This window comes from Oncorhynchus tshawytscha, linkage group LG26 (assembly GCF_018296145.1).
Source record: "Oncorhynchus tshawytscha isolate Ot180627B linkage group LG26, Otsh_v2.0, whole genome shotgun sequence".
Classification (NCBI taxonomy): Eukaryota; Metazoa; Chordata; class Actinopteri; order Salmoniformes; family Salmonidae; genus Oncorhynchus; species Oncorhynchus tshawytscha.
The window spans coordinates 9,886,236-9,897,293 of record NC_056454.1 but is presented as its reverse complement, the minus strand read 5'-3'; the positions used below and the strand labels follow the sequence as shown (position 1 = coordinate 9,897,293).

The 11,058-nt window shown below is 46.8% G+C and overlaps 1 protein-coding gene across 1 annotated transcript; it reads right to left on the bottom strand.

Moving 5' to 3' along the window:
• Positions 1-267: 267 nt before the first annotated feature.
• Positions 268-5,284, bottom strand: LOC121841027 (NACHT, LRR and PYD domains-containing protein 3-like). Its single transcript, XM_042306938.1, has 7 exons — positions 5,210-5,284; positions 4,926-5,092; positions 3,478-4,822; positions 2,893-3,447; positions 2,636-2,809; positions 2,386-2,559; positions 268-325 (listed from the first exon to the last, which is right to left on the bottom strand). Exons 1-7 carry the CDS (start codon positions 5,278-5,280, stop codon positions 268-270), a joined length of 2,544 nt encoding a protein of 847 aa, XP_042162872.1. The 5' UTR covers positions 5,281-5,284.
• Positions 5,285-11,058: the final 5,774 nt, after the last annotated feature.

Sequence of the window (11,058 nt, the reverse complement as noted above, 5' to 3'; positions counted from 1 at the left end):
TAATCACTGTCAGAGCAGACTAAACACCAGGACTCCTTATTGTGTCCAATCCAACTGTCATCCTCTTCTCCCTTCCTCTTTATTCTTTTGTACACCACACCAATGTAAGCCTTGCCACCATCCCAGTCACCATCCCTCTCCACCTCCCAGTAATAACGACATCCAGATAAGCCTTCTCTGCAGAGAACTTGGTGACGACAATCAAATCTGTCTGGATGGTCTTCATAATGCTGCTTCTCCACCACACATGTCATTTTACAGTTCCCCTCAGACAGTATCAGGTATGTGTTTGCTGTATTTGGGTCCAGGGTGAGATGACAGGCATCTGTAGACAAACGGAGAGTTTAATCAAACCACATCTTCATATAAAATGTTGTTTTGTAGGAACAGAACAAGTATTGATTAGTTACTATGTTACTACAGTTCTGAATATACAGTTAATTAGGATTGAAGAGACTTACATTTCCTCAGCCCTGATTTCAGCCTGCACTCTCCACCATGATCCACACTGTCGGAGAAACAGGTTATTGACTGACAAAGACCTAATAAAGCAGTCAACATTTAAACCATATTGTTGTGTTCTGGTTTCAGTTCATTACTAGAGACGTACAGGTATTCTATCCTATCTGCATACAGTGCCTTGCAAAAGTATGCATCCCCTTGGTGTTTTTCCTATTTTGTTGCATTACAACCTGTATTTTTAATAGATTTTTTGGGGATTTCATGTAATGGACAAAATAGTTTAAATTGGTGAAGTGGAATTTAAAAGTGAACTTGTTTGAAAATATTCAAAACGGAAAAGTGGTGTGTGCATATGTATTCACCCCTTTGCAATGAAACCCCTCAATAAGATATGGTGCAACAATTACCTTCAGAAGTCACATAATTAGTTACATAAAGTCCACCTGTGTGCAATCTAAGTGTCACATGATCTGTCACATGATCTCAGTATATATAACCTGTTCTGAAAGGCCCCAGAGTCTGCAACACCACTAAGCAAGGGGCACCATGAAGACCAAGGAGCTCTCCAAACAGGTCAGGGACAAAGTTGTGGAGAAGTACAGATCAGGGTTGGGTTATAAAAAAAGATCAAACTTTGAACATCCCACGGAGCACCATTATATCCATTATTAACAAATGGAAAGAATATGACAACCCAACAACCCTGCCAAGAGAGGGCCGCCCACCAAAACTCACAGACCAGGCAAGGAGGGCATTAATCAAGAGGCAACGAAGAGACCAAGGATAACCCTGAAGGAGCTGCAAAGATTGGAGTATCTGTCCATAGGACCACTTTAAGCCATATACTCCACAGAGCATTACGGGAGAGTGGTCAGAAAAAAGCCATTGCTTAACGAAGAAAATAAGCAAACACGTTTGGTGTTCGCCAAAAAGCTTGTGGGAGACTCCCCAAACATATGGAAGAATGTACTCTGGTCAGATGAGACTAAAATGTAGCTTTTTAGCCATCAAGGAAAACGCGATGTCTGGTGCAAACCCAACACCTCTCATCACCCCGAGAACACCATCCCCACAGTGATGCATGGTGGTGGCAGCAGCATCATGCTGTGGGGATGTTTTTCATCTGCAGGGACTGGGAAACTGGTCAGAATTGAATGAATGATGGATGGCGCTAAATCCAAGGAAATTCTTTACGGACACCTGTTTCAGTCTTCCAGAGATTTGAGACTGGGACGGAGGTTCACCTTCCAGCAGGACAGTGACGGAGTACAATTCATTACTAGAGACATACAGGTATTCTATCCTACCTACTGCATACAGAACGGAGTACAATTCATTACTAGAGACATACATTTATTCTATCATCCCTACTGCATACAGAACAGAGTACAGTTCCAACAGGATATCAGAGATGCAGAAGAAGAGTATTCATGTGGTGATGATGTATGCTGTGTTGGAGTGCTCAGCCTGCTGGGTAAACGTCCCCTTAATTCTACCATCATGTCCTCATGTTACTGACCCTACTACACTACATATGACACAACCGCTGCTCACACTATTAGGACATATATTCTGACTTACTTCAGCTTCATCAGTTTACATGTGGGATCCACCAGAGCAGCTGAAAGCAGTCCCCCTGCAGAGTCTCCTGGGTGATTGTAGCTCAGGTCTAGCTCTTTCAGGTGGGAGGCGTTTGACCTCAGAGCTAAAGACAGAGCAGCACAGCCTTCCTCTGTGACCAGACAGCCAGACAGCCTACAGAGAGACACACAACAGCTGTCTAGGTTGATGTACTGGTGTCAATCATCTTGTAGGACACCCATCCATTTGTCCATGACACAAACAATGTGATAAAAAATAAGATTATCTGAGAATTAGTTTCAATAAACTCATTACTGACCTGACTGAAACAGCTGTACTTACCCCAGTGTGTGTAGTTTACAGTCTGGATCCTTCAGTCCAGCAGACAGCAACGTAACTCCTGAGTCCTGCAGGTCATTGTCTCTCAGCTCCAGTTGTTTCAGTTGTGAGCTGGGTGAACTCAGGACTGAGGCCAGATCAGAACAGGTACCCTCTGTCAGACCACACTGACCCAGACTAGAGGGCAGAAGAGCACAGGATTAACAAATGTTCAAACACACATAATAACTCATTGTCAAGTTATTTAACTCACACTAGTGTCTGTATGTTGCAGAGTGGACTGGTTAGTCCAACACAGAGCAGCTCCACTCCTCTGTCTCCCAGGTCATTGTAGCTGAGGTCCAGTTCTCTCAGGGGGGAGTTTGGTGTCTGCAGAGCTGAGGTCAGAGTCTCACAGGATTTATATGTGAGTTTACAGCTTTCCAGTCTGGAGAGAGGAGATAATCTGTTAGATATACAAATCCTTCATTATAATGATACTGTATACATCAACTCAATAACATAACTTACAGTGCTCTCTTACAGGTTCTCACTACCGACAGCAACCTCTGATAACCTTTCTCTGATGTGTTGTATGTCTTCAGGTCAAACTCCTCCAGCACCTCCTCTGACATCAGTAACAGGTAGGCCAGGGCTGAACATTGGTCAGGTTTTAGCTCTGTTTCTGAAAGAGTTCCTGAACGCAGCGAGGTCTGCATGTCTTCAACTAGAGAGTTGGCACCAAGTTCATTCAGACAGTGGAACAAGTTGATGATCCTTTCTGGTGAGGATTCCTGGTTGATGTTGTCTGTAAGGTACCTGACTGTTCTCTCAACTGTTTCCTCATTGGTCTGTGTGGTACATCCTGTCTGTGTCAGAAGGCCTCGTAACAGATTCTGATTGGACTCCAGTGAGAGACCCAGAAGGAAGCAGAGGAACAGGTCCAGGTGTCCAATCTCACTCTTCAAGGCCTGGTCCACTGCTCTCCTGTGTAAGTCAGACAACTGGATTGACTCCTCTTCATCATTGTCATCCTTTTTGTCTTCATCGGAATCATCATCATCGGAATCATTATCATCGATTGACGTTAACTTGTCTGGCTTCAACTTGCATGACCAGAATTTGAATCGGCTGTTTTCATAATAATCTTGACCCTTAGTGACTGCTTTGGGGGAGAAAACATTTTCCTTCTTGTCCAGACATGATTCTAAAGCATGCACTGCTGCTAGAAACTCCTGAATGCTCAGATGCACAAAGCTGTAGACCTTGTCTTGGTACAGCCCAGATTCTTCTTTAAAGATCTCTGTACACAATGCTGAGTACTCTGATGCCTCTGTGACATCAAGGCCACACTCTCTCAGGTCCTCCTCATAGAAGATCAGGTTGCCCTTCTGCAGCTGTTGGAAAGCCAGCTTTGCCAGTTTCAGGATCAACTCTTTGTCTGACCGAGACAGTTCCTTTGGGTTTGTCTCTGTGGCTTTGTTGTACTTCCTGTTCTTCACAATGATTTGGATCATGAAGTGTGAGTACATCTGGGTCAGAGTTTTGGGGACTTCATCCTTCTCTGCCTCTTTCAGCATCATCTCAAGGACAGTGGCTGATATCCAACAGAAGACTGGCATGTGGCACATGATGTGGAGGCTCCTTGATGTCTTCATGTGTTTGATGATTTCATTGGCCAGATTCTGATCTGTGATTTTCTTCCTGAAATACTCCTCCTTCTGTGGATCATTGAACCCTCGTACCTCAGTCACCTGGTCAACACACTCAGGAGGGATCTGATTGGCTGCTGCAGGCCTTGAGGTTATCCAGATGAGAGCAGAGGGAAGCAGATTCCCCTTGATGAGATTTGTCAGCAGCACGTCCACTGAGGTTGGCTCCGTGACATCACAGCACTTCTCATTGTTTTTAAAGTCTAGAGGAAGTCGACACTCATCCAGACCATCAAAAATGAAAACAGTTTTGGTTTCACCATCTTCAATGCTGTCAATCTCTTTCAGCTCTGAGAAGTAGTGGGAAAGAAGTTGCATCAGACTGTATTGGTCCTTTTTCAGGTTCAGATCACGGAAAGGAAGAGGAAACATGAAATGAACATCCTGATTTGCTTTTCCCTCTGCCCAGTCAAGGATGACCTTCTGCACAGAGACAGTTTTTCCAATGCCTGCGATTCCTTTTGTCAGCACAGTTCTGATTGGTTTGTCTTGTCCAGGTAAAGGCTTGAAGATGTCGTTGCATTTGATTGGTGTCTCTTGTGTGGTTAGTTTCTTGGATGCCATCTCTATCTGTCTAACCTCATGTTCATTACTGACCCCTCCACTTCCACCCTCTGTGATGTAGAGCTCTGTGTAGATGTCCTTGAACAGACTTTGGTTTCCATGGTGTCCAATTCCTTCAGATATGTGTTGATACTTGTGTTTCAGTTTAGCCTTAATGTCTTGTTGGACTGTCAGCAGAGTTTGACCTGTAGGAAAACAATGAGAGTTGGGACTCACAAGTTTGTGTGTGTGTGTTTTATAGGGGTGTTTGTACCGTTCTTTGTAATATTATATGAAACACAGTCTTACTTCTTCTGTCCAAAAGGTTGTGTGTGATCTTTAATACATCCTCACTGTCCAAACTCTCCACTTCCTTATTGTCATCTGGTAATGGTTCCTGGCTGAAAGCAGGTGGCTGATCACTCCTCATTGATAGCAGGCTGGTTGTAGGTGACTCTGCTCTGGGCTTCTGGACACTGAACAAAACAGGGAGACAGATCACCTCATCAAAATCAAATCAATACCTCATCTACTTCCTTTCAACAACACTTATATCTTCAAGAGAACTGTATATTTTACATTTGATCTCTTACCTCTTCGAACTGGTGTCTTGGGTAATTCTGGAGGCAGTGTTCCCCTCCTCTCTCTCCCCAATTAGACTCATTTTAGAGGCAGTGGTCCCCTCCTCTCTCTCCCCAGAGAGACTAATTTTAGAGGCAGTGGTCCCCTCCTCTCTCTCCCCAGAGAGACTCATTTTAGAGGCAGTGGTCTCCTCCTCTCTCTTCCCAGAGAGACTCATTTTAGGTGTAAGTCACAGGTCACTCAGCTACAATAAGAGATAACAGAACAGTCAATATTTCTGAACATTGAAGAACCATTAACAATGACAACACTTTTACTGTCTGTGGTCAAAGAGTTAAATCAGAGAATTCATGTTGCATTTAAACATACGCAGTCCAATATGTTATTAATTTGATTTGACTTGGATCCCGATAAGCTGAGTCCATAACAACAGCTAGTCTACCTGGTTGGATCCCCTGACTCCATAACAGCAGCTAGTCTACCTGGTTGGATCCCCTGACTCCATAACAACAGCTAGTCTACCTGGTTGGATCCCCTGACTCCATAACAGCAGCTAGTCTACCCGGGGTACACACAACTAAAAGAACATTCCAGTTTAGACTGAAAGACGGTAGTAGACATTATGAACATTTACCAAGGATACATGACAAACAGTTAAAATAGCTGGCAGGTATTTGTTCTATACCAAGTGTAAGGTTCTGCTTTTTCTTTGTGCTCTGGAACGACGCCCTGTTTCTTTGTGTTCTGGAACGTAGCCCTGTTTCTTTGTGTTCTGGAACATAGCCCTGTTTCTTTGTGTTCTGGAACGTAGCCCTGTTTCTTTGTGTTCTGGAACGTAGCACTGTTTCTTTGTGTTCTGGAACGTAGTCCTGTTTCTTTGTGTTCTGGAACGTAGCCCTGTTTCTTTGTGTTCTGGAACGTAGCCCTGTTTCTTTGTGTTCTGGAACGTAGCCCTGTTTCTTTGTGTTCTGGAACGTAGCCCTGTTTCTTTGTGTTCTGGAACTTAGCCCTGTTTCTTTGTGTTCTGGAACGTAGCCCTGTTTCTTTGTGTTCTGGAACGTAGCCCTGTTTCTTTGTGTTCTGGAACGTAGCCCTGTTTCTTTGTGTTCTGGAACGTAGCCCTGTTTCTTTGTGTTCTGGAACGTAGCCCTGTTTCTTTGTGTTCTGGAACGTAGCCCTGTTTCTTTGTGTTCTGGAACGTAGCCCTGTTTCTTTGTGTTCTGGAACGTAGCCCTGTTTCTTTGTGTTCTGGAACGTAGTCCTGTTTCTTTGTGTTCTGGAACGACGCCCTGTTTCTTTGTGTTCTGGAACGAGCCCTGTTTCTTTGTGTTCTGGAACGTAGCCCTGTTTTCTTTGTTTGTTCCTCTGTTCGTTTCTAATCTGGTCTCATCAGCTCCTGTTTTCTTTCTGTTTGTTCTGGAACGTAGTGTGTGATTTTTTAAACTTTCTACCTGTGTTTTACTGGACTGCTTGTGACCATGATTCCTGCCTTCTGTGAAGGCAAAATCAACTTCTGCTTGCTTTGTGTTCTGGAATATTCTTTACCGCTGTTTCTTTGTGTTCTGGGAACGTGGCTCTGTCTTTCATTTATGTGCCATCTTCTCCGAGCCTGTCCCCTCTGTTCAGGTTCTAATCTGGTCTCATCAGCTCCCTATTTAGTTCAGTTCTTTCTGTTTGTATGTTTGTGAGGTAGTGTGGTGATTTTTTTTGCCTTTCTACCTGTGTCCCTTTCCATTGACTGCTTGTGACCATGATTCCTGCCTTCTCCGAAGGCTGTCAACTTCTGCTGTGCTCTGCGTGTGAATCTTCTCCCTGAATCTTCTCCGCCAGCCTGCTCACCTTCTCCTCCGGAATGGATTCAGCGGATCTACCATCTTCTCCGCCAGCCTAACCCAGCAAGAGGAGCGATGGAGGTAATGTAACCATCTTCTCCGCCAGCCTGTCCCTTCTCCTCCGATGTCAGGTATCATAACCATCTTCTCCGCCAGCCTGTCCCTTCTCCTCCGATGTCAGGTATCATAACCATCTTCTCCGCCAGCCTGTCCCTTCTCCTCCGATGTCAGGTATCATAACCATCTTCTCCGCCAGCCTGTCCCTTCTCCTCCGATGTCAGGTATCATAACCATCTTCTCCTGCCTGTCCCTTCTCCTCCGATGTCAGGTATCATAACCATCTTCTCCGAGCCTGTCCCTTCTCCTCCGATGTCAGGTATCAAACCATCTTCTCCGCCAGCCTGTCCCTTCTCCTCCGATGTCAGGTATCATAACCATCTTCTCCGCCAGCCTGTCCCTTCTCCTCCGATGTCAGGTATCATAACCATCTTCTCCGCCAGCCTGTCCCTTCTCCTCCGATGTCAGGTATCATAACCATCTTCTCCGCCAGCCTGTCCCTTCTCCTCCGATGTCAGGTATCATAACCATCTTCTCCGCCAGCCTGTCCCTTCTCCTCCGATGTCAGGTATCATAACCATCTTCTCCGCCAACAGCACAGAACCTCCGATGTCAGGTATCATAACCATCTTCTCCGCCAGCCTGTCCCTTCTCCTCCGATGTCAGGTATCATAACCATCTTCTCCGCCAGCCTGTCCCTTCTCCTCCGATGTCAGGTATCATAACCATCTTCTCCGGCCTAAATTCTCCTCCGATGTCAGGTATCATAACCATTCTCCTCCAGCCTGTCCCTTCTCCTCCGATGTCAGGTATCATAACCATCTTCTGCCAGCCTGTCCCTTCTCCTCCGATGTCAGGTATCATAACCATCTTCTCCGCCAGCCTGTCCCTTCTCCTCCGATGTCAGGTATCATAACCATCTTCTCCGCCAGCCTGTCCCTTCTCCTCCGATGTCAGGTATCATAACCATCTTCTCCGCCAGCCTGTCCCTTCTCCTCCGATGTCAGGTATCATAACCATCTTCTCCTCCAGCCTGTCCCTTCTCCTCCGATGTCAGGTATCATAACCATCTTCTCCGCCAGCCTGTCCCTTCTCCTCCGATGTCAGGTATCATAACCATCTTCTCCGAAAGCCTTCCTTCTCCTCCGATGTCAGGTATCATAACCATCTTCTCCGCCAGCCTGTCCCTTCTCCTCCGATGAGCCCATGCATCTAACCGCCGTCCGATGCTCCAGCCTGTCCCTTCTCCTCCGATGCCAGGTATCATATGAACGTTCATGCCTGGAAAATATGAGGTTCAAAAATGTCAGGGATTTCTGATGCAATGCAGGAGCACAACCCCTGCTAACTTCTCGATAAGAGCAGGGTGGATTTTGATCATCTACTCACAGGCAAAGCTCTGGATCCACCATATGGACTGCCAACAGAGAGAACTCAGAAGGGACCCATTTCCACACGCTTTCAAAGAGGTATTCATTCGATCACTCTCCCTTCTATAGGAGACCTTATGGAAATTCAATAAGGACGCAATTCAGATGCCGCAATTCCGAGTATGCCTTCGAGTTCCGCACCATGTCTGCAGGGAGTGGATGGAATCAGTCTGTTTTAGTCAGTCTGTTTTACTTAGCATCTACCGAAGAGGGCTCAACATGGAACTTCTGGCAGAGCTGGCCTGTAGAGGTGAGCTTCAGGATTTAAATCAATACATTCGTTTCGCCATCGACCACCTCATCGCCAACCTCCGAAGAACAGGAACCCGAAACCTTCTCTTTCCATGATTCCGTCTTCCTGTCAGTTTTCCAGAGCCCATGCAGTTGGACCGTGCTCCTGTCCCGTGTATTGAACGTCAAAAGCGAATCCAAGAAGGGCTCTGCCTACACTGTGGAGGGAAAGATCATCTACTCAGGCATTGCTCTGTCCCCCCACAGAGAGATGAGAAGGGTCCCTCCACTGCCATGCAAGTAGGCGTGTCCTTTTTTCTAAATATCTCTCAGAACCAATTCTCCATCCCAGTATTGATGACAGTGAAGGGGGTTACCAAGTCCGTAGAGGGCTCGATAGATTCATCAATCACCAGCGAGTAGAAGAGTTTGACATTGATCTAACACCTGTCACCCCTCCCTTAAGGATTAACACCCTGGACTAGCAGCCATTGGGCACGGGGTTCATCACGCACCTGACCACAGAGCGTCACCCCTCCCATAAGGATTAACACCCTGGACTGGCAGCCATTGGGCACGGGGTTCATCATGCACCTGACCACAGAGCGTCACCCTCCAGATTAGTGTTTTCCACACTGAAACCATTCAACTCATGGAACTCTCATCCCCCATATAGCCACTCATCCTCGGACACCCCTGGCTTTGTCATCATGACCCTGCCATCTCGTGGAGACAAGGTGAACTACTATCCTGGTCTTCTACCTGCTTCTCCTGTTGTCTCAGCCTACCCTGCAGAGCCACCACCATAGAGGACCCTGCCTCGGCAGTGCCACCCACCATACCATCTGCATACACCCAGTACAGCAACGTCTTCAGCAAAGTCAAGGCCTCCACTCTGCCACCACATTGTCCAGGAGACTGTGCTATTGATTTACTCCCTGGAGTGTCCCCACAGAATGGCCATGTTTAACCCTATGTTTAACCCTATCCCAGAAAATGAGGCAATGGAGAACTACATTGATGAATGACTCAAAAGGTTTCATTCGTCCTTCTTCCCCGACTGCGTCCAGCTTCTTCGTTGGAAAAAAAGAACGGTGGTCTCCATCCATGTATTGATTATTGTTCCCTGAATGATGTCACAGTCAAGAACTCTTCCTTTGTACCCAGCGACCCTTGAACAAGTGGGCCGTGCCGACATCTATACTAAAGTCGACATGCGAAGTGCTATATAACCTTGTCCGTATACATGAAGGCGACGAATGGAAGACCTTTATCACCACTCGAGGACACTATGAATACCTGGTCATGCCCTACGGCCTTACGAACGCCCCCGCCGTCTTCCAATCCTTTATGAACGAGGTTTGCCAGGAAATTATCAATCGCTTTCTCATCGTCTACATTGATGACCTCCTGATTTACTCCTACTCCCTGTAGGAACACATAAAGCATGTGCAAAAGGTTCTTCAACGGCTCCTTGACCATAACCTTTAATGTGAAGACTGACAAGAGCATCTTCCATGTGAACTTCCTCGGCTTCCTACTGACACCTGGAGGGGTCAGCATGGATGTGGACAAAGTCACCGCCATCAGTAATGGGTCCAAACCCACCACCTTTAAGGAACTCCAACGTTTCATTGGGTTCTCCAACTTCTATCGCCAGTTCATTCAGAACTTCAATTCTACTGCCGCCCCGCTCACTGCCCTTACCAGACAAGAGACCGGGACCCTTCAATGGACTGATACAGCCCTGACTGCGTTCAGCTTGAAATGCCTCTTCATCTCAGCTCCTGCCCTTCTCTAACCGGATCAGACCCTTCCTTTTACCCTGGAGGTGGATGCCTCTTCATCTCAGCTCCTGCCCTTCTCCAACCGGATCAGACCCTTCCTTTCACCCTGGAGGTGGATGCCTCTTCATCTCAGCTCCTGCCCTTCTCCAACCGGATCTGACCCTTCCTTTCACCCTGGAGGTGGATGCCTCTTCATCTCAGCTCCTGCCCTTCTCCAACCGGATCCGACCCTTCCTTTCACCCTGGAGGTGGATGCCTCTTCATCTCAGCTCCTGCCCTTCTCCAACCGGATCAGACCCTTCCTTTCACCCTGGAGGTGGATGCCTCTTCATCTCAGCTCCTGCCCTTCTCCAACCGGATCCGACCCTTCCTTTCACCCTGGAGGTGGATGCCTCTTCATCTCAGCTCCTGCCCTTCTCCAACCGGATCAGACCCTTCCTTTCACCCTGGAGGTGAATGCCTCCAAAGTAGGAGCCATACTCTCTCAGCGGGTGGGAACACCTTCCAAATCACATCTCTGGGC

Coding starts and splice junctions, on each gene's coding strand:
- LOC121841027 (XM_042306938.1), bottom strand. CDS start 5,280: ATGAGTCTAATTGGGGAGAGAGAGGAGGGGAACACTGCCTCCAGAATT. Junction 2,560..2,635: donor TGCAACATACAGACACTAGT/GTGAGTTAAATA, acceptor TCTGCCCTCTAG/TCTGGGTCAGTGTGGTCTGA. Junction 326..2,385: donor TGTAAACTACACACACTGGG/GTAAGTACAGCT, acceptor GTTTGTCTACAG/ATGCCTGTCATCTCACCCTG.